This window comes from Gouania willdenowi, chromosome 3 (assembly GCF_900634775.1).
Source record: "Gouania willdenowi chromosome 3, fGouWil2.1, whole genome shotgun sequence".
Classification (NCBI taxonomy): Eukaryota; Metazoa; Chordata; class Actinopteri; order Blenniiformes; family Gobiesocidae; genus Gouania; species Gouania willdenowi.
Window position 1 is genome coordinate 6442631 of NC_041046.1, and position 22553 is coordinate 6465183.

At 34.2% G+C, this 22553-nt stretch overlaps 3 protein-coding genes across 4 annotated transcripts; 2 read left to right on the forward strand and 1 right to left on the reverse strand.

The window, feature by feature from the left end:
- Positions 1 to 1601: 1601 nt before the first annotated feature.
- On the forward strand, positions 1602 to 8660 carry LOC114460065 (uncharacterized protein F13E9.13, mitochondrial). Its single transcript, XM_028442092.1, has 6 exons — positions 1602 to 1721; positions 3457 to 3539; positions 4165 to 4345; positions 5677 to 5827; positions 6972 to 7099; positions 8466 to 8660. The coding sequence occupies exons 1-6, from the start codon at positions 1649 to 1651 to the stop codon at positions 8654 to 8656; spliced, it is 807 nt and encodes a 268-aa protein (XP_028297893.1). The 5' UTR covers positions 1602 to 1648; the 3' UTR covers positions 8657 to 8660.
- A 2514-nt stretch (positions 8661 to 11174) lies between these two features.
- LOC114457698 (tumor protein p53-inducible nuclear protein 2) lies at positions 11175 to 16238 on the reverse strand. 2 transcript variants are annotated; one of them, XM_028439723.1, is made up of 4 exons: positions 16089 to 16238; positions 13802 to 13940; positions 13585 to 13732; positions 11175 to 11756 (listed from the first exon to the last, which is right to left on the reverse strand). In XM_028439723.1, the coding sequence occupies exons 2-4, from the start codon at positions 13923 to 13925 to the stop codon at positions 11528 to 11530; spliced, it is 501 nt and encodes a 166-aa protein (XP_028295524.1). In that variant the 5' UTR covers positions 13926 to 13940; positions 16089 to 16238; the 3' UTR covers positions 11175 to 11527. The 2 variants fall into 2 exon arrangements, with proteins under 2 accessions (XP_028295524.1, XP_028295530.1); XM_028439729.1 differs by having other exon boundaries at positions 11182 to 11756; positions 13585 to 13729.
- Positions 16239 to 17151: 913 nt separating this feature from the next.
- On the forward strand, positions 17152 to 21165 carry LOC114457710 (protein C19orf12 homolog). The gene is made up of 3 exons (XM_028439741.1): positions 17152 to 17277; positions 19752 to 19914; positions 20715 to 21165. The coding sequence occupies exons 1-3, from the start codon at positions 17173 to 17175 to the stop codon at positions 20978 to 20980; spliced, it is 534 nt and encodes a 177-aa protein (XP_028295542.1). The 5' UTR covers positions 17152 to 17172; the 3' UTR covers positions 20981 to 21165.
- Positions 21166 to 22553: the final 1388 nt, after the last annotated feature.

Here is a 22553-nt window from a genome sequence, read left to right on the forward strand (position 1 = left end):
ATAGTGAACTTTTAATTATATATGGGGAACCGATTTTAAAGTTTAATGCTGAAAAAAACAGTAACTTTTTGTAACATTTTGCAACAAACCACGTTTAAGAAACGTATGTGATTTTTTATATATATATATATATATATATATATATATATATATATATATAATACCTCTGACCAGATTTACAGCAATATTTGTGAAATCTGTGATATTTACTTTTTTCGTGAAAATATAATGTTAATACCAGTCATGTCAATGAGCTTTTATTTTGGTACTCCTGGTGAATTTGCATATTAGCTCAGTATTTATTTTATTTGGATTTTTGCACCAAAATGTTGTCTACATTCTAATCTACAACTCTATGTACTGCTAGCATTTTACAAAATAGATAGCAGCATTGCTACTAAGCAGTGGAACATTTTGACATTTGAATGGTGTTGATCAGTTAAGAATTTAAGCACCTCCAAATAACTGCACAATCCCTAGCTATAGGACCACGTTTGATCAGTGAATGTGGGAATGTATAAATACTAGATCACTGTTGTAAATAAGTTAATATGTGTCTAAGATTGTGCTTTTATACATTTTGTATATTTCGTATCTAGGGAAAAACTCAACCAGGGACAGGAGTTGAGAATTAGCACTAGCTAGCTATACACTGTGTATGCATCGCATCAGTTGCATCTTTTGCTGTAACTATGTCTGACTGCATTGTTCCTGTCAAATAAATAAATAAAATTGGCAGAGTAATAGCAGGTCAAAATATGGTAGGAATGATAAGAAAGAATTTGGAGCTGATGATGACCTCCATGTCATTTCTCAATTGTTTTTTCAAGCACACACAGAAAACAGGGATTTAACATTAACACCTACATTAATGAATGAACATTTAGCCAAATTAACCACATTTTTGTAAATATAATAGATCCAGTCTGTTCAAGTACATGAGGATGCTCCCCCATCAATAAGTTGAAGAACGTCATTTATCCAAAATAACTATAAACAGACTCTCAAACTGTGGCTGGAACAGTGAGACCTGATCCTGGATGAAGAACATATTATGAGAGGCACTTATCACAGGTCCACCCAGGGTTAGCGAGGCTCATGACACACACCCATGATGGTCCACTTTCTGGAGGTCCTGGTTATTCAGGAACTGGCATTTTTGGTTCTGAAAGAGAATCCCTTTGTGTTTGCAAGGCCCACAGAATTGACACATTTTCAACTGCTCCACCTGTGGAGCAAAATGATTCTTGGTCCTCAGAACAACAACACTGTAAGCAGGTGGCTACAATGTTCATCATGTTGGACCTGAACAACATGGAGATGGACCATTGGACAAACTTTGGATTCATGAGATCTGAGTCCACCGTGAGTTCTATCGATGCCTGGAGAAGAAGACGAGAAATATTTGATGATTACAGACTTCAAATAATGCAAAGTGGTGAAATATGTGACATATTTCTATTAAATAAATTAAATTACCTTCAGAACAAAAACATTGTGTTTTATATGTTTAAAAATCTACTGAAAAATCAATGACAGAAGTGTCAGCAGTGGATGATTCCATCCTGGGACCAGCAGGGGCTTATCAGGTGACCTTTGGTCGGTCACATGGTTCACATGGTCTGTTACTTTATACACAAACAGCAGGATGAAGTTTCTAAACCTGTTTGGTCGCCTAAACTCTGCCGTCATTGGAATGGTTCACGTTAAAGCCTTACCAGGTAAAGAAAGATGAGCTTCGGCGTTTGCTAAGTCGTCATTTTGGTCTTTTGGTTTGAGATAAATGTGTAATTGTATCAGTAATCGTACATTGGCCTAGCGCGCTCCACTGGAGTGATGTACGCCCTAGTATGTTTGAGCCTTAAGACAACACCAAGACTTTTGGGAGCCAAGACAAGACTAAGACCATAACAATTACTTTTAATAACCATAACAAGGTTAAACAGAGCATTTTCTCTTTCATTTTAGGTTTTTTTACAATAAATTTGACAAACAAAAACAAGGAGTGGGTAACTCTTTCAAAACACAACAGGAAAAAATTTCAAATCTTGACAAATTTTTCAACTAACTTCTAGCAAAAAATAAATATTTGTATGTATTTAAATGCCACTGATGAGTGCAGGATTTTTTTTAATATGTGAATATCTTATTTTTTAGTGAATGACGCCTAAATGAAGTGTTATGAAGGAATTCTGACTAGAAATAAGACAAAGTGATGTCTGAGTGTTTGCACATAAGTAGTGTTGTAAAGAGCACTGATATATCTACTCAAGTAGAAGTACTATTACTTGATTGAAATTGTACTCAAGTACGAGTAAGTCTTACATAAAATACTCAAGTAAAAAGTAGCTCAATTAAATAGTACTCAAAGTAAACGTTACTAGCTACTTTCACACCCCAAGTTTATTTTTGGTAATAAACCTTGGTACGGGTCCTTTGCATACAGTAAACATCTCATGTAGAAACTTAAAAAGGAAGAGACCAAATCTTGCACATTTAGAACTTTTTTCATTTTCCATAAAGGCATCTGTATAAAATAAAAGGTTTGTCAATATGTACAATATTTTTTTTAAATAAAATAATGTCAATGAATTAAATTCTAAATAAAAATAATTATCAGGCTCTAAGTATTTATGAACTCTATGTCGGTAACAACATAATAGGTAGAAACCACAACCTGAACCGAAGAGTAAATAACCGTAGTTTTAGTGTGATGCATTACGTTTAATCGGTACGTACTAAAGTACAAGTAAAATGACTGATTTAGAAATATACTCAAACAAGTACAAATACTCATAAAAGCAACTCAATTACAGTAACGTGAGTACTTGTAATTCGTCACTTTCACTTCTGCATATAAGACTCTGGGAAAGATTTCCAGTCAGTGAGCTAATGCTAACGCTAATGCTAAATGATTGAAGTCAAATGACATCATTAATGAAATAACCAGCAACAGTTCACAGTGTTTCTCCTTTTTATCACATTAATGAAGTTGGAGAATAGCAGCAGTTTTCTTCCATGTATAAATGAATTATAAAATAAATAAGGCACCAATAATATCAAAGCAATAAGTGACAGATATCCGTCCCTGCAGGATATTTATTTAAAGTTTTGTTTTTGATTTAGTGGACAATTTTTTTGTAATTTGGGGAGATTTTGTTGAATAATTTGAGTGAAAGGATTCAGGATTTCTGAAGACTTCAGAGTTAAAGTGACTGTTGTCATGGAGTATAAACATGGGGAAAATGTGACCCCTGCTAATATTGTGGAGTTCAATTAATTTGTGTATTATTTTGGAGATATCTATAGTTGAGATATTTTTCAGCTGAATTAATTGGTAATTTACTCAAAGATTTGTGGTTTCTTTGACTTTTTTGTATTGTTTGCTCTAAAGGGCCAGATTTGGCCCCCGGGCCTTGAGTTTGACACATGTGAAACCTTGTCCTGTGTGTCCAGGGACCCCATTGGGAACTTTAACAATGAGTCAGATCACAGAGGAGGCGTGTCAGGACGCAGAGATCTACCGTGATGCTGGAGTCGTGAGTCTTTGTTTGTTTGATTTCTTTATTATTATTATTATTATTATTATTATTATTATTATTATTATTATTTTATTATATTATTATTACTACTATTCTTATTATATTATTATTATTATTATTCTTATTATTATTATTATTATTATTATTGTTATTATTATTATTATATTATTATTATTATTATTAGTATTATTTTATTATTATTATTATTGTTATTCTTATTATTATTATTATTATTATTATTATTACTACTAGTATTATTTATTATTTGATTATTATTCTATGATTACTACTATTATATATTATTATTATGATTTATTATTATTATTATTATTATTATTATTATTATTATTATTATTATTATTAGTATTATATTATTATTATATTATTATATTATTATTATTAGGGTATTATTATTAGGGTATTATTATGTTATTATTATTATTATATTATTATTATTATTATTATTAGTATTATTATTATTATTATTATTATGGTTATTATTATTATTATTATTATTATTATTATTATTATTATTATTATTATTATTATTGTTATTATTATTATTATTATTATTATTATTATTATTATTATTAACCACCAACTGTCCACGCTGTTCCTACAGGACGGTTTGATCATTGAGAACATGCATGACGTTCCCTACGTGTTTGACGTTGGTCCTGAGGTGTGTTCCAGTCTGACTGTGGTCTGCTCTGCTCTACGGAAACTATGTCCTCATCTACCAATGGGAGTTCAGATTCTGTCTTCAGCCAATAAGCAGGCACTGGCTGTTGCTATGGCTACAGGTTGGTCCTTCTGTCTGTCCATCCATCCAACCATCCATCCAGTCATCCATTTATCCATCCCTCCATCCATCCATCCATTCACTGATCTATTGATCCATCCATCCATTCAACTATCTATTGATCCGTACATTAATTCATCCAATTATTCATCCATCCATTCATCGATCCATTGATCCATCCATCCATCTATCCATCCATTGATCTATCATCCATCCATAGATCAATCCATCATCCATCCTTCTATCCACCCATCCATCTATCATTCATCCATCCATCCATCCATCCATTCATTGATCCATTGATGCATCCATCCATTGATCTATCCATTGGTCCATCTACCATTCATCCATCCATCCATAGACCAATCCATCCATCAATCCCTCTATTCATCCATCCATCTATCATTCATCCATCCATTAATTCATCCATCCATCCATCCATCCATTCATTGATCCATTGATCCATCCATCCATTGATCTATCCATTGGTCCATCTACCATTCATCCATCCTTCCATAGACCAATCCATCCATCAATCCCTCTATTCATCCATCCATTTATCATTCATCCATCCATTCATTCATTCATCTATTGATCCATCCATCCATCCATCCATAGACCAATCCATCCATCAATCCCTCTATTCATCCATTCATTTATTGTTCATCCATCAATTCATTCATCCATTGATAAATTGATCCATCCATCCATTCATTGATCGATCGATCAATCCATAGATCAAATAATTCATCAATCCATCTATTGTTCATCCATCCATCCAACTATCCATCGATCTATCCATTGATCCATCCATCCATCATCCATCATCCATCATTACTATTACTATTACTATTGCAACAACACATCATCTTCTGATCGAGAGGTTGGGGGTTCGATCACAGTACCTGACTATGTGTCGAAGTGTCCTTGGGCAAGACACTGAACCCTAAGTTGCTCCCAGTGGTCGACTAGCGCCTTGCATGTCAGTCCTGTCCCACTGGTGTGTGAATGTGAGAGTGATTGGGTGAATGAGCTGATATGTAAAGTGCTTTGAGACTGTTTCAGTGGTGATAAAGCTCTATATAAAATCAAGTCCATTTACCATTTATCCATCATCCATCATCCATCCATCCAATCAGTGCTGTAATTACAGGAGAACACAGTTTTCAGATTGTTCTGATAGGACCATGCTGGTCTGTTTGACTCACTGTTCAAAGGTGTTAACCCTGCCAGTTGTTTTTATGTATTTTTCTTGTAGTAATTTTGTTATTTTGTGTTTACTTTGGGTGCCCAAGTTACCCATGGTTGGTATTTTGATGGATGCATTTGCAGGTCTGGACTTCATCCGGGCCGAGGGTTTTGTGTTTTCTCACGTGGCTGATGAGGGGCTCCTGAACGCCTGTGCTGGAGATTTACTGAGATATCGTAAACGTATCAGAGCCGAACACGTGCAGGTTTTCACTGACATCAAGAAGAAGCACAGGTGAGTCCACACCTGGAGACAGTGTGAGGATGAAGGTTCTGGGTAATCTCTGATAATACTCCAGCAGTCCAATAATGTATGTTCATTTCAATTTTAAACTACACAGACTGTAGAAGTAAATCTGTGCTTTTCATTCATTCAAACATTGTTACTTTGTGTTTGTCTCCACTCTAACATCCTCATACTAAGATAACAAGGAAATAATTTAACCTTAAATGTGAAATGATTGGATTTTTCCTGAACAAAGACAACAATTACATGCAGCTTCACTTCAACAGGCGGCCCAGGGGCCACATACGGCCCTTAGTCTAACTTTGTGCTGCCCCCAACTCACAAAATGACAGAAAAATACACAAAACAACAGCAGAAATAAAATAAAATATTACAAAAGACATACAAAATGACAGAAAAATGTACAAAAGTCTATTAAAAATACACAAAATAAATAACTACAAAACACATAAAATACCTGAAAAATATACAATATATAAACGCAGCAAAAATACACAAAATGTCTTCAAAAGTAAAAAAAAAAAAACAACAAAAATACAGAAAGACATACATAACAAAACAAAATGACTTCAACATTACAATATTAACTGAAAAATACACAAAAAAAAGACTCCAAAAACAGAAAACAACACAGAAAATGTGAAAAAAACATATTAAAAAGTATGCACAAAACAACAAAAAAGTGAAATATATGCATAACAACAGTGAAAATGCACTATGACTCCTTTAAAACATACTAAAGTTCAGAAGAATGCACAAAACGATAACAAAGACAAGATGACAACAAAATTACTCCCAAAACAACAACAAAAAGACATGAAATAACTGGAAAATATACAGAAAACTGCAGAAATACACAAAATAGCTTCAAAACTACAAAGAAAGAAACACAAAACACCAAAAACACAGAGAATGGGAAGAAAAAAAGAAAAAAAAAAATACAAAACGACAACAAAAATACATCAAAATAACAGGAAAATATAGATAATAACAGCAAAACACGCATGCTCTCAGATCTGACAATTACTGTGTGTGTGTGTGTGTGTGTGTGTGTGTGTGTGTGTGTGTGTGTGTGTGTGTGTGTGTGTGTGTGTGTGTGTGTGTGTGTGTGTGTGTGTGTGTGTGTTTCCAGCTCCCATGCTCTCACATCAGATGTGAGCATAAAGGAAACGGCTCGTGCTGCAGAATTCTTCCTCTCAGATGGACTCATCATCACAGGAGCTGCTACTGGAGAGCAGGCGGACCCACAGGAGCTCAGAGGTACACACACACACACACATCAGCCTTGAAAGCTGGTGCTACTAATTCCTACAGGTGTTCCTTTCAACCCCCTCTGTCTGCATAACAGCGGTGTTGGAACCCAGGGTGGTACCAGACCCTCATGATCATCAGGTGAACAGTATTGTTCATGGATTTCATGATTTCCTTTTCAACTCAAATTGTTAATTTATTCAATGCTTTCATTTCATAGTGCAATGACACAATAAACTGAATCATTTTCAGTAAAAAAATTGAAAGAGTGTGGTGTTCTAAAACTTTTGACCTGTTAGTGTATATCCAGGATTTATCTCCGTTAGCTTCACTATAACCAAACATTCTCTGTCGGAGAGCAGCCGTACTATGAAGCGAGTTGATTTCAGTGACAGGTGGAGACTGCAGCGACTGGGACCAAACGTCAGTCAGATCAGTCCACTACATTATCAGAGACACTATGTAGAAGCTGTTATTAAGCAAGTGATTCTCAACATGTGGCTCTTCATGTCTTAATTTTAATTATTATTCCCCAGAAACCCTTAAAACAGATACATTTTTTAACCCCTTCTTACCTTTTTCCTTTGGCCATTTTACAACTTCCTTTGTCACATTTTTGCCCCTTTTCAAAACGTTTTTTTTTGCCACTTTTTATCCAAATAAGCTAACCTTTGCCCAATAAATAAATAAATACCACTTGTTTCCTTTTTCCCTACATTTGACCTCTTTTTTGTTTCACAATTTTGCCCTTTTTCACTATTATTTGCCATGATTTTGCCCATTTACAGTAAACTACGCTTTGCCATAAATACACCACCTGTTTCCTCTATATTTTTTGGCCGCTCGTGACCGCTTTTCTCCCATTTTAGTCACTTTACACTCTTTTGTTGCCAAGTTATTGTCACTTTTGGAGCAGTTTCTCCACCTGTTATCATGTCTGCCTCCACTCGCTCATCAAAAAGAAAAAAAAACACGTAGTGAACCGTACCGGTCTACTTTGGGTCGACGGCCCACCTCTATGTTTATATCACATCAATGCAGTCATTTTAATAGCAAATTGTTGAAAAAAAACTCTCAAATGTTCCATAAATCTTGCAATTTCTTACAAACAGTTCTGAAAAATTCCTCTAAATTACACAGAAAATCTGACAAAATCAAGATTTTTTTGAAGTGAATTGAACTGATATTGAAAACTAGGACAGGATCATTTTCAAATGATTCTGTTCTTCTCCACTTGAGATCAAACTGGTCCATATTTAAACCAACATGAGTTTGACAGCCCTGGCCTAAAGGGCCAGATTTGGCCCCCGAGCCTTGAGTTTGACACGTGGTGAAAATCATCCCTTTATGTGATCTGTTCTCTATGTTTCTGCAGATGTTTCCCAGTCTGTTGGAATCCCAGTGTTAATTGGCTCAGGCGTTACCTTGGATAATGTGGAACGCTACATGGAAGCAAACGGAATGATCATCGGTTCTCATTTCAAACATGGGGGCCACTGGGCCAACGCTGTGGACCCAGAGAGAGTGAAGAGGTTGATGGGTAGAATCCGTGATCTACGGGAATAAAAGGGTGATTATACTGTATGTGACTGTGCATGTTTTTATTACCAACTGATCTCACTGTGTGTGCGTGTGTGTTTTTGCTTATTATTTTGACCCTTTTTTCTTACTATATTTTAACCCATTTTTTATCACTTTTTCTTGCCACATTTTTGCTCCTTTTAATGCATTTTTGCTACATTACTCCTATTTCTGACACTTCTCCATCAAATTTCAATGACTTTTCTGCATGTTTTCCACTTTCAAGACATTTTCACCACTTTTCCGCCTATTGTCACACATACAGTATGTTGACCCATTATTGTCACTTTTAACCTCTTTTCACCATATTCATGCTTATTTTTGCCAATTCAACCACGTTTAATGATATGTCATGCCCATTATTTGCCGTTTAAACTAATTGCTCTAACGTTGACACTCTGAACCCTTTTTACTACCTTTCGGTCTGTTTTTACCCACTCTAATTTGCAACTTGCTAACCCATTTTACCACCTTTTTAGTCACTTTTAACCCATTTTATTTCTGATAAAACAAGGATTTCCATCTTTAAGATGACTATAATAATAGTAAACGTTCCTGGATAACAGTGGATATTATTCAGATGAATAAATAAATGAGGTTATCACAGATTCATAGAACAATGGACCATCATTTTGACTTTATGGATGGACCCCAAAAAACTCTCCCCTTTATTCCCCCTTATAGATGGTCCTGTCTCCACATGACTGTTCTACAATGTTCATGTCTGTGTTCAACCACCTTCAGGTACAGAGGGGGTCCCCGCTCTCTGAAACCTTTATTTTGGGGGTCACGGCCTGAAATGGTTGAGAACCACTAGTTAAAGGAAAAACTACAATTTAAATATATTTAGAAGACGTCTTGTTTTTACTGAAGCTCCACTGACTGAATGATGCACCACAGACTTTTACTGTGGAGCCGAAGTGCTGAGCACCGCGAGCAAAAATACATGTAAAAATGACCACAGAAATACATTTTAAAAATAACAACAAAAAAAAAAACTGGCTAAAAATACACAAAAATACAAAAACCGACTAAAAAAACATATAACATTAAAGACAAATACACATGGACAACTTAAATACACAAATATCACAATATATAAATATATAAACAACAACAAAAAAAATGGAAAATTAACCAAAATAACACATAATAACAAAATCGCACAAAGTGACTTAAAAAACATACAAAATTACATAAAAATACAGCGCCTTAAAAAGTCTCAGAAAAATATAGAAAAACAAAAACAGAAATACACCAAATTAATAAGAAAAAAAACAAACAAATGGACAAAAATAGAAATGAACAAAAATGACAACAAAATGAAACCAAACCATTTACAAAACTACAGACAAAAACACAGGATGACTCCACAAATAACAGAAAAGTTTATAGAACCACCATAAAAAATAAAAAATAAACACTTAATGACAAAAAAATGCACAAACCTTTTTGGTTTCTTTTTTTTTTTGTATTATGCTCAGATTGGTCATTATTCTAAATGATCACATGACCCTCAAATCTGATACAGTCTCTACCGTCACCTCTGTTAATACTTGATTTATTAATGAATGAATCTTTTCACTTGCTGTTTCAAATCTACACTGTTGTTAGTGCAACAACATTAAACACATGCTGACACCAACTTTAGAAAAATCATTTTATATGCATTTTTTTTTTTACATTTTACAAATACACACAAATAGAAAATTATTTTTATTACAATAGCTTGTGTAATATGATGAGTAAAAAAACTGTGGACTAGCAGAGATTTGAAGGAAAATGACATTTACATGAAGTAAAAATAACTGTATCACACTGAATGTGTCAAACTTATCAAACACACTTCATCATAAATTACAGCCAAACTTCAAACAAATACAACAGCATCGCACACTTTACCAGTAACATGAACATAACATTCATATCCCTTATTTAAACAAAATAAAAGGTTTTTATTTCTCTTAGCATGCAACAGAATTTTTTTTTCTTTTTTTGTACAATAAACCAGAGGTTCTCAACCTTGGGGTCGTGGCCCCATGTGGGGTCGCCTGGCAATAAAACGGAGTCACCTGAAATGTTTAGTAATAATTATATTTTAAAAATGACTAACTAAAGTTTTATTTTTTAATTTTATTGTACCATATTTATTTATTTTTATTTCTCGATCTTTCTGCACAATTTTAAAAAAAATCAATACATAATAGCACAGAAATGGATGTTTTTTTTTTTAAAATTAAAACACCACTTTCACTTTCTCAAATATAAATCTAGTTCAAAAAAAATGCAGAATAAAAATGTTACTTTGTGCACTGATACTGGATACTCTGTATTTGATACAAAGTATAACAAATATATGGAAACCAATTCTCACCAGTAAAAAGTATAAAAATAATCTGGGAAAAGTAATATAATAATGAAGAAAAAAAATCTAACTCATAATTATGATAATTATGTAGACTTAGTATCTTATAATTATGACTTAGTATCTTGTAATTATGATTTAGATTTTAATCTTTTTAATTATGATAATTGTTATTTTACTGTTCCTAGATTTTGTTTTTGTTTTTTTTACTGGAGGGATGGGCTTTCACACAAATATGATAAAAAAAATTAGTATCTGTGGTCGCCAGAAATCTGTGAGATAAAAATGGGGTCACGACCCAAGAAAGGCTGTGAACCACTGATAAAAACCATCAGGTTATTTGTTCTGAGCTGCTTGAGGTTAGTAGTTCTCAGAGGTTTGATGTGAACATTGCAGCTTTATGTGTGGAGTGCACGGAACATCAAAGATGCGATGGTGGATCACGTGACTAAGGCACGGCGCTGTGAGGACGGACACATGGATCCTGTAACTCAGTAGTTGTGTGTGCGCTGGCACGGCTGCTTGAAGTAGCCGTAGCTTTTCTCTTTCAGAGATGATCTCATGTGTGTCAGGTTCTGACGGTGGAGGAAACCGCGGCCCAGTTTCTTACGTTCAGCCTGAGTCCTGGCCCGTTCTGCAGCCTGGAGCTGGAGGCCACAGGGTAGAGGAAGGCCCCAGGCGGCCAGACGCCAGGACACGTGCTGCCTCACCACAACAGGCCTACACACACACACACACACACACACACACACACACACACACACACACACACACACACACACACACACACACACACACACTTGCATTCAGCCTACTTTTTAGATCATTTAACAGCTTTTTTCAGTCAAAATACCAACTTGTGCTGCTTTTGGTTCCTCTAAAAAAAAACAGGAAAAGTTAAATATGTGGATGTAAATCTCGTTTGTTTACGGAAAGAGAAAAGAAACAGTTGTGACCCGAAAAGATCAGTGTCCACAGGGGGTAAAAGTTACAACTCTGTGGTTTAGTAGTAAACAATGAAGCAGAGAAGAAGACTTACAGCAATATTTGTAAATTTTTTGATATTTAAAAATGTAATGTCAATGCAAAATCTAAATGTAAAATGTAAAATCTAAATGTTAAATTTAACTAACAAATGTAATTAAGGGGTGCTGATTGTAAAGTTGCAACTTTTTGCAACATTTAGCAACAAACCACATTTAAAAAACCGTGTGTTTATTTTTTCACGTTACTTTTGAACAGATTTACACCAATATCTGTGAAATTTGTGATATTTACTTTACTCGTAAAAATAAGATATCAATGTTTATTCTAAACGTGAAATATGAAATATATAGTTAAATATTAAATCTACTGTTGACACTGATTTATTAATTTATAAAACTCATTGATGTGTAAATGTGTTATTATATTACCATATTGACAATCATGTCGAGTTGTACATAGGAAATTAAGTGTGTGCGTGTGTGTATGCATGTGTCTATACACATATAATAGAAATTAGGTGGTTGGATTAAATACGTTTTTATACTTCTTCCTACTCCTTTTTGAGCATGTTAATGATAATGATATATATATATATATATAAATATATATATTTATAATGGATTATTAATTTTTTGTTTTGTTGTGTTAAATTTCACTGTTTCATGTTCAAAATAAAGATAAAAAAGAAAAGAAAGAAAATGTTACATCTAAATGTTAAATCTAAATGCTACGGGTAAAACTAAATATTTAGCTAATATGCACATTCACAAAAAGTACCAAAAGCTCATTGACGTGAACGAGCGCTATTGGCGGAGCAGAGGTGACAAGTAACAAAGTACAAATACTGCGTTGCTATACTTAAGTAGTTTTTTCTGGTATCTATACTTTACGTGAGTATTATTTTTTTTTGCTGACTCCTTAGTTTTTAAAACAAATATCAGTACTTTCTACTCCTTACATTTTCAAGATGACTTTGTTACTTTTAAGACCTTCGAAGATGACGTCACGATGTAAAAAGACGCAAATATTTTCAAGTTTTTGAAAATGTTAAACTAAAAGCTGCTCTGGGATTTATTGATTATTTATTTATTTTTTTGACACATTTTATTTACAAAATGTATTTTTTATGAGTGCTAAATTCTCCAGGTGTTGAAAAGTAACAGATTTAACTTGTTTCCATGAACCAGTTTTCTACAAGTTCTTAAAGAAAATAAATATATGGAATTTGCTGGTTTAAAAACCCTGTCTTATTATTAAAGGGACATTTGTTTTACTTTTTTACATAAATACATTTAGAAGCATCTACTTTTTTACTTTTACTAAAGTAATTTTTTATTCAAGTATCTATACTTTTACGTGAGTAATTGATAATAGTACTTTTGCCACCTCTGCAGCGTTACGGATGGTGGACTTAGTTGGAGCTTAGTTGGAGCTTAGTTGGAGCTTGGGAGGACGTTGCTTTCTGGAAATGTCTATCATGATGTTTGTTTCCTATAAAAATGTTTTTTCACTTTATGTTCAACATCTAAATGGTGTGTGTTTTTCTGCTGTAATTAGCGACCTTGGGTCATCCTCTTCATCTGAACCCTCCTCATCCTCCTTCTCCTCTCCACTCATCCTGTAGCTCCTCTGGTACACAGACATGCTGGGGTGCTCGATGAGCAGGTTCTCCAAAGCATCCACACAGGGTGATGACACATCTCCATCTGCTGAACAAACTGTATATTTACACATGTTTATTCATGTTATTCATATTTATTAGAGGGCGATGCACTCACCTGGCAGGTTCACAATAATCCACCCCTCGTCCTCCAGCTCCAGGTGGTTCTCACGGGCGTCGTCTGTGGCCTCCAGGTCCTCGTCCGTGTTTCCGAGAAAATGAGAAAAGATCTTTCCAAACATCTTCAGGTTTTCCTCCTGGTCCCAAAAACAAAGATCAAACACTGGTTTTAAATCATAATTCCAGATAGTTCATTTTCTCTTCATTTTTAATAATATGTTAAAGTTTAATTTAAAAAAAAAAAAATTACAATTTTTTTTATTTTATTTTTTTAAAAAGCTTTAGTTTTTTAGGAAATTAACTTTGATCTCCTGACATGTTTCGACTGCCAACTGTCAGTCTTCCTCAAAGGTGTCTAATGATTGTTTTGATGTGTCCTTATGAGTTATTTCTGGGCGTGGCCAACTTGACAGTTCTGTCAGACATGGTGTGGGAGGGGGGTGCTCAGAAGTTTGTTTTTTTATACAGTATATGTAACAAACTGCATTTTAAACATTTTTAGATTTTTTGTATTGGAATTAAAATGGCTTTTGTGGAAATTAAGCACAGTTTTGCACCAAAACAAATTATTCATGCTGCATCAGGGCCCCATGCTGCTGTCTATCAACAAAGAAAAACCATCTTCTTCTTTTCTTGTTCATTGTTCTCTCTGTTTATTCTGGTCTGTTTATTTATTTATTTATTTATTTATTTTAAGTGTACTTTTGATGACAACTGTCTGTGAAAATGACATTTGGTTTGTTAATTAATGCAATAAAGTATTTAAAAACATTCACATCTTTTTTAGGCAATACATTATGTCCATTGAAATGAACTACGTACATTCTTGCACATTTAAATACTGGAACATTCCTTTTGCACGTCAAACCTTGATTGGAAATAAAATGATTTTGAAGACTAAATTTTGTTGCCACCAAGTATAAGTGTTTCCATGATTCTAATCATTTTATATTTACCTTTTATTAACCAGATAAATATAGCAATTTCATTAATATACTTGTATTAGTAGCCACAGTAAAAATATAGGATCTACCTTTACAGGCCAATGGATTTCAGTTTCAGGCACAGCATATTAATACACTATACAGCATATTAATACACTATACAGCATATTAATACACTATACTGCATATTAATACACTATACAGCATATTAATACACTATACAGCATATTAATACACTATACTGCATATTAATACACTATACAGCATATTAATACACTATACAGCATATTAATACACTATACAGCATATTAATACACTATACACTTCTTTTTACAACACCTTTGTTTTCATATATATGTGTGTGTGTGTGTGTGTGTGTGTGTGTGTGTGTGTGTGTGTGTGTGTGTGTGTGTGTGTGTGTGTGTGTGTGTGTGTGTGTGTGTGTACACACCCTACCCACCCCCCCAAAAAATTACCAGCCGCCACTAAATAATATCAAAAGTATGTCACAAACACAATATTAAATAAACCACTAAAATATAGTAGAACATATTTATAAAATACAAACAAAAAAGGGGTACATAACTGACAGTAGGGGCCCAACAAAATGGTTTGTACCCAGGGCCCAAAATGTGGTGCTAGGCCCCTGAGGGGGCCACAGGGCGATGGGGTGAACTAACTCGCAGCTGTCTGAGTTTGGTGTGTGGTTTTGTGGTCATGTTCATCATTGCATGTTTTTAAAAAATGTTTTTATTGATTACTGCTCGCACATCAAAGAAATCAGCAGACGCCTCTGAGGAAGACTGACAGTAAGCAGTAAAACAATATCAGGAGATCGAAGTAAATTTCCTAAAAGATGGTTGACTGAATAATGAATCCTAATTATTTATGTATATATATATATATATATATATATATATATATATATATAGCTTGATAAGTATCACAAACTGCAGGTGATCCACTTTCTGGAAAGCTGCGTTCCTCTTGTCTGATCCCCTAACAGATCTAATTTTATACACACACACACACACACACACACACACACACTGTAGGGCGGTATATGAGTGTGTGTTTACATCACACACACACTTGAGCAACAACCTTGTCCCTGACATAACCTCAGCAGGTTTATTCTGCCACCATTAATCATTAATGATTAGTTTATTATTATTATTTATGTTTTATCTTTGGTAGTAGTGCTGACTGTTGTAATGTGGATGACTGAGGCACACAAAGGCTTTATTAATGCAGTCAGAGAACAAAGACAGAAAGACAGACAGACGCTAAAACGCTGATAAACGATCAGAAACGCAGAATAAAAACAAAGATTAAACTCACCCTTCAGAATAAAGCTGATTCTTCTTCCTATTATTAATATTTTCCTGTGGAAAACACGACGTGTTGTAACGTTGTTAACTTGTTTTCCCGTTATAGTCCAACGCTGATCTGTTGGTTGTTTATCTGAGGATAGACTCCGCCTTCTGTTATGACGTAAGACGGAGTGCGGAGCCCCGCCCCCAAAGAAGCAGGGCAACCTTTGCTCTAATGTAGATTTGTCAAACTTTAAAGTTTAGTTTAGGAACAGTTTGATCTCCAGAGGGCCACAGCTTTTATGTGGGAAAACCAACATTATTATTCATAAAATACTAAATATATAAGAAATCCTGAATATTCTAGCAAAAGTGACAGATATTAGTCCCAGCAGAATTTTTATTTAATTAAGGGAAATGTTATGTAATAATTTGAGGGAAAATTGAAGGATTTTTCAACAGTTTAATATTTAAAAAAAAATACTGCAATCATACGACATAAGCACTGGGAAAACTGAGCACCTGGAAATATTGTTGAGTTTTATTTACACAATTATTAAAGTTAAAGTGTCATTTTAATCATTTAATTCTGCTGCGGGCTGAATTAGAAGCTACAAAGGGCCCGATTTGGCCCCCGGGCCATGAATTTGACTCAAATGTAACCCTAATCTATCTTTAATACACACATGAGCGACATTTATCACAGTTATCACGTATGCAGCGCCTCTATTTGACCACTTTACGTCACGTGATCGGTCAGTCGTTGCAGTTTAGGTCACGTGACTGAGACCAAAACCAAAACTTACCAAAACCATAAAAACTGTTGGACAGGGGTTGTCCGTACGGCAACCGTACGAATAGACACTTTCTATTAAATGTGTATTTTTTTAAATAAAAAAATAAATAAAATCTTCTTTTTCTGCTCAATCAGAAAAATGTTCCTTGTGAAGTGAATGTCTGTCTGTATGTATTTAATGTGTAAATATTGTGTGCACACTGTAAATATTTCTGTAAATTAAAAAACGATAAAAAAAAAAACAAAAAACAAACCTAATTTAAATAATGACGCGAAGCACTCGGTATCCCAGCATGCATTGCGGTGCGGCTCTCGCATGTACTGTGTGTTTTTGTCTGATCGTTTTAGTGTCAACAACACTTTTAACGTGAAAGTCAAACTAAAGTACCGGCAGCACCGGGAGAGAAACGACTTCCCTTTGGTGAGTGTTAGACTTCAGACTGTGTGAGATTTGTATTCATTGTATTAAATGAACTAAAATCTGTTGAAGTTGTTGTTGATCGAGTTAAACTTATCTATAAGTGTCGTCATCTCTCTGTGAAAATAAAATGACTTCAGAGAAATTTGCCCAACACATATTTATTGTTTTAAATACGGAAAATTGAGATCAATAACCAGTTATTTTATTAATATTGTCATGTTAATGGTTAGTGTTATGGTTGGCTGGTTTTTGTATAATTTATTTTAGGGTTTTTCAACCTTGGGTTTGCCTTAAATGTCCAGTAATAATAAAATATATATATATAAAAAAAAAAATGCTGATTAAAATCACATTTTTTATTTTATTGTACCGTACTTACTTATTTTTATTTCTATTTTGCACAATTAAAAAAACTTTTTTTTTTTTTCTAATATCACAGTAATGGATGCTTTTTCAAATTAAAACCCCACACACACAATCTCTAGCAAGTGTATGCTATACTCTCACTTTCTCAAATATAAATGTAGTTCAAATAAAAATACCTGAGCTGGTGAATCTTGTTACTTTTGCACTGATATTGTATTTATAACACAGTAAAACAAATATGATCCAAACCAAAAAAAAGTAATTTTATAGAAAAAAAGTTGTATTTGTGGTGTAAAAATGGGGTCACGACAAGAAAAAGGTTAAGAACCACTGACTTATTTTTGATTGATTTTTAATTTATGTATTTATTTAATGGATTAATCAAATGTAGCATTCAATTACAAAGTCTGTATTTTACTTTAATGATAAAGTCTGTTAAATAGGGATTGTCTTTGAATGTTAGTTTTATTTTGCTCTTTCATGTGTGAGAACAGCCAACACTCACTGTTATCATTTACTACTAGGTTTTCTTTCACTTTTCATTTTTTATTCACTGGAAATACCTTTTAAATCATATCAGCTGTAAAACTAGTTAAACTAGATGGATGGGGACGTGCACAACATATATTAGGACATTCATTTCCTTCTCTTCAAACATTTGTGAAATATCACAATGGGATCATTGTACTGGTCATTTAGTTTCCTTTCTAACACTGTACATTCTCACGAATATGACATGTGGATAATTTGTGTCCTTAAACAGAATTGACCATTTCATGTTAAAGTCCTTTATGTGTCGTCAGGTCAGGAGCTGCTTTTCACACAGTCATGGAGCAAAGTATTGTGGCAGCCCTGGAATTTAGTTTATTTCCTTTATGTGCATTGAAAAAAAACCACATAAAAAGCAGAAGAAGAAAAGGCAAAATGTACATAATTTTACACAAAATAAACAAAAATGTAGCAGAGAAATGTACTAGCATCTTTTTAAAACTGTGGAAAAATCATTTTATTTCAAGCATGTGATGCTCATTTAAATTAATAAGTAACAGGTGCTGAAAATATGTCTGAAATAAAATTATTTAACCACAGTTTTAAAAGGGTGCCAACAAATTTCTCTGGTTGGTTTTTTTAATTTTGTGTAAAATTCTGCAAATTTTTAAATTTTTTCTTCTGCTTTTTTGTGTTTTTTTTTTCAGTGCACATAAAGGAAATAAAAGCATCGATTCCAAAAAACATTTGTTATTGCAAATATTTCTGGGAGAAATGGTTTATTTTCTTGAATAATTTCACAGGTGCCACAATACTTTGGTCCATGACTGTATATGACAGTAAATCTATTGATGGTTTCATCTACCATGTGACAAACCTGCTGCTGGAAATGGTTAAAAATACATTTTCTGCAGAATTTATCATAAAATTATGTTTAAACTTTGAAAATTGGCCATTTAAACCACCTATGTCAAACTCAAGGCCCGGGGGCCAAACCCGGTCCTTCAGAGCATTCAAATCGGCCTGCAGGAGGACGTGAAAATGACAGAGAAAATGTGATTCATTGTGTAAATTACCAACTTACAGTTCAGTTGTAAATTGTTGTTAAAAGAACTCAAAATTTTTCCCAAAATCCAGCAGGTTTTCTTAAATTATTCGACCAAATCTCACCAAATTGAATAAAAATTGATCAAAAAATAAAAAAATAAAAGGACTTTAAAGTTTTTTTTCACTTATTGCTTAGTTATTGTTGATGTGTCCCATACTTTGTCTAATTTATAACTGGAAGTTCAAACCTGATTGTTTGTTTTCCAACCTAAAACCTGCGGCCCACTTGTGATCGAGCTGGTCCGTATTTGGCCCCTGAACCAAAATGTGTGTGGCATCCCTGATATAAATAAAGTTTTCATCAACAGTACTAAACATTCTAACACAAAAAGGAAGGTTTAACCTTTCTTCAACAAAAAAAGAAGAGAAAAACTGGGGAGGTAAGAAAAACAAAACCATCTTCACTAGAAAAGAAAGAACAGAAAAGTAGCTTCACATTAAGCTACAAACGACTGAATAAAAAGTGTTTCAGTTTACAATCGGTCGTCTTTTCTCTCTCCATGTGTTCCCAGACAATGGCTCCACGTGTAGATGACGTCATGCGTCTGTGCTGTGAACTATCGGCTCATGAGCAGATCTCAGTGGCTGTGAAATGTTCGGCTAAAGGAGCGGCTGTGGCAGGAGGGGCTGCGTTTGCTGGAGGGCTGCTAGCTGGACCTATGGGCATCGCTGTGGGTAAGAACCGGCGTTAGAACAGAACACGTTCTCAGGCCTGTCGAGTCAGGGTGTAGAAAAAAAAAAACGATTTGGCGATATATTGTGATATTTCACCATGCAATTATCGTTCTGATCCAGAAAATGTCCAAATCGACTTTTTTAATCGTTTTTTTTTAATTTATTCTTCATTTTTCTGTATTTTTGTTTGAACAATTACACAGTTTACAATCTGACAGAAAAAAATAATAAAGTAAATAGATAATAGAGCTTTACAAGTCCTTTTTCTTCAAACAAAACTCATAGAGCAATTGAATTGTAATTGGGTTTTAATAAATGACTTTGTAATTGTAATTGGCCTGGAAATTCTATGAAAACTTTTAATTACAATTTAATTAAACACAACTCTGGGAAAACATGTTACAGCTCTATGTCTTACACATACATAGTTATTGAAACATGTTTCAGATTCTGTTGAGGATCATTTTACCATATTTAACAATTTAACTTTAGTAATTGAGAACATACTTGTAATTGAATTTCAGGGGGAAAATAATTATTGTAATTGGTAAAAATGCCGTCACCATAATTGTAATACAACGTGGATGATTAAAGACGTAATTGAAAAATTCAGTTCATCCCAACTCTGGTTACTATTTACTTGTTCTTACAAGTTACATTAAAAAAAACTGTATTTCATTACATTTTGTAATTGTAAAGGAGAAATGTGTACTTGATTGTATTGATATTGTGATGTATTGAGGTATATGGTATTGTGACATGCACAGCCCTACTGTGTTTGACTGAGGCTCCGCCCACAGGTGGACTCTGTGGTGGTGTTCTGGGCGCCTGGTTGACCAGTGGTCAGTTCAAGCCTCTGCCTCAGATCCTGATTGAGTTAAACCCGACTCAGCAGAATCAGCTCCACAACCAGGTGATGGGGGTGCTGGGGAACCTGGACTGGACGGACGCGGCCCAGCTCGTGACTCTGGTGATGGCCAGCAGCTCTCTGCATGAGCAGGTCCTCTCGACGCTGCTCGGATATGTCAAGGATCAGCTGCACGCAGAGGTCCGCTACAAGGACTGATGAGTCTGATTGGACCAAAGCGGAGCAGATAAACTTTGAATGTTGTTTTTATTCTGGCCAATGGGATGTAGAAACTGTCCCATATTACCACTTCTCATTGCTTTCTTACACTCCAGTCTGATTCCTCCGTTTGAAATAAGAATCTGAATTTGCAAATGTGTCAATAAATCATGTTTTAAAACGTGGACTGGAAGAACTTCTTTTTTTAAACCAAAAAATAAGACACATGATACACTTTTTGTTGGAAAAAAAAATAACCTGTTCACAGAAGCTACTGACGTCTACAATTAATGTGAAACATGGCTTTACAAATGCTTTAAGTTGGTTTTACACACAGGTTTTCATTTTGCAAAAATGCTTTTTTAAAAATTTTTTTTTAAAATACATGAATCCAGCTTCTGAAGTATTTAAGTGCTTCTTTTTGCCAGTTTTGCGTCTTTAATAAACTAAAATATGTTGAATGAATGTATTAGCCTTTTGTCACTTTTCAAATGTAGCATTTAAAGCATTTCAATCAAATTGTGAATAATCACATTTATTTTGTAGCTTTTCTCTATTCTGAAGTATATTTATGAAATGTGTTTAATTAGATTAAAGTTCTTCCTTTTATAAAAAAGTGAGTGAAGCAGCTGGAAGTGTTCTCCAGCCTGGTTTATTAAAGCCCACTAAATTGGATAAATTAAGTCTGACTGGATCATTTAATCTGGATATTTCCACCTGAGAACCTTAAGGTTTCCTAACTTGTAGTTTACAGATTTTTTCTTTTTTTTTTCTTTGCTGGGCTTTTAATTTGAAACAAAACTTCTTATATGAAACAACGTGCCATCGGCCACTAGAGGTCAGTGTTATTTCATCTGCAGCTTTGGCATAAAAATATAAACTCATTTGCAGAAGAACTATAAACATAACGAGCACTATTTTATCATAAATGACAAAACAATTAAAATAATCATCTCGTGATGAAGCCTCATTTTATCTGCTCAATATTTCACACTTGATCCTCTGTTGATTTTGTAAGTTCGACTGATTTAAAAAAAGTGAGCACTCTATAACCAAGGTTCCCACAGTGGTGTACGTAAATGGCCAAAGGCGGTACATGAATAAATAAAAAAAAAACACATTTGGAAACTAGAATATAAATAAACCAGCTGTCAGGAGCCTCCATGCATTGCTACATATTATACATTAGCCTCTGTCAGAATGCCCTCTAGTGGTGACACTCACTCTTCTAAAAAGTGCAAATATGACAAGATGAACGTTGCTTTGCGCTAGCCAAGCGTGCTTAATGCCCTTTTTTCACGTCCTGAGGCTGTTGAGTCTGATGACTTTTATTTTGAAGCCTGAGGCCCCGTCATTTGACGGCACTTGGTTTGACAAGTGATGCCTTTCAGTGCCCCACCCGAACGAAAGGAAATAGTGAATTTTTGCCGTGTTTTTGGCTGTGCCAATCGGTCAGACCGTGAAAAACATTTAAAGTTTTATCGACTTCCAATAGTTATAACAAATCAGGGAGATCAATGTCAAAAGTTATCAGAGGAAAGGAGACGCTTAGGATTAGTGAAGCTAAAGCAGA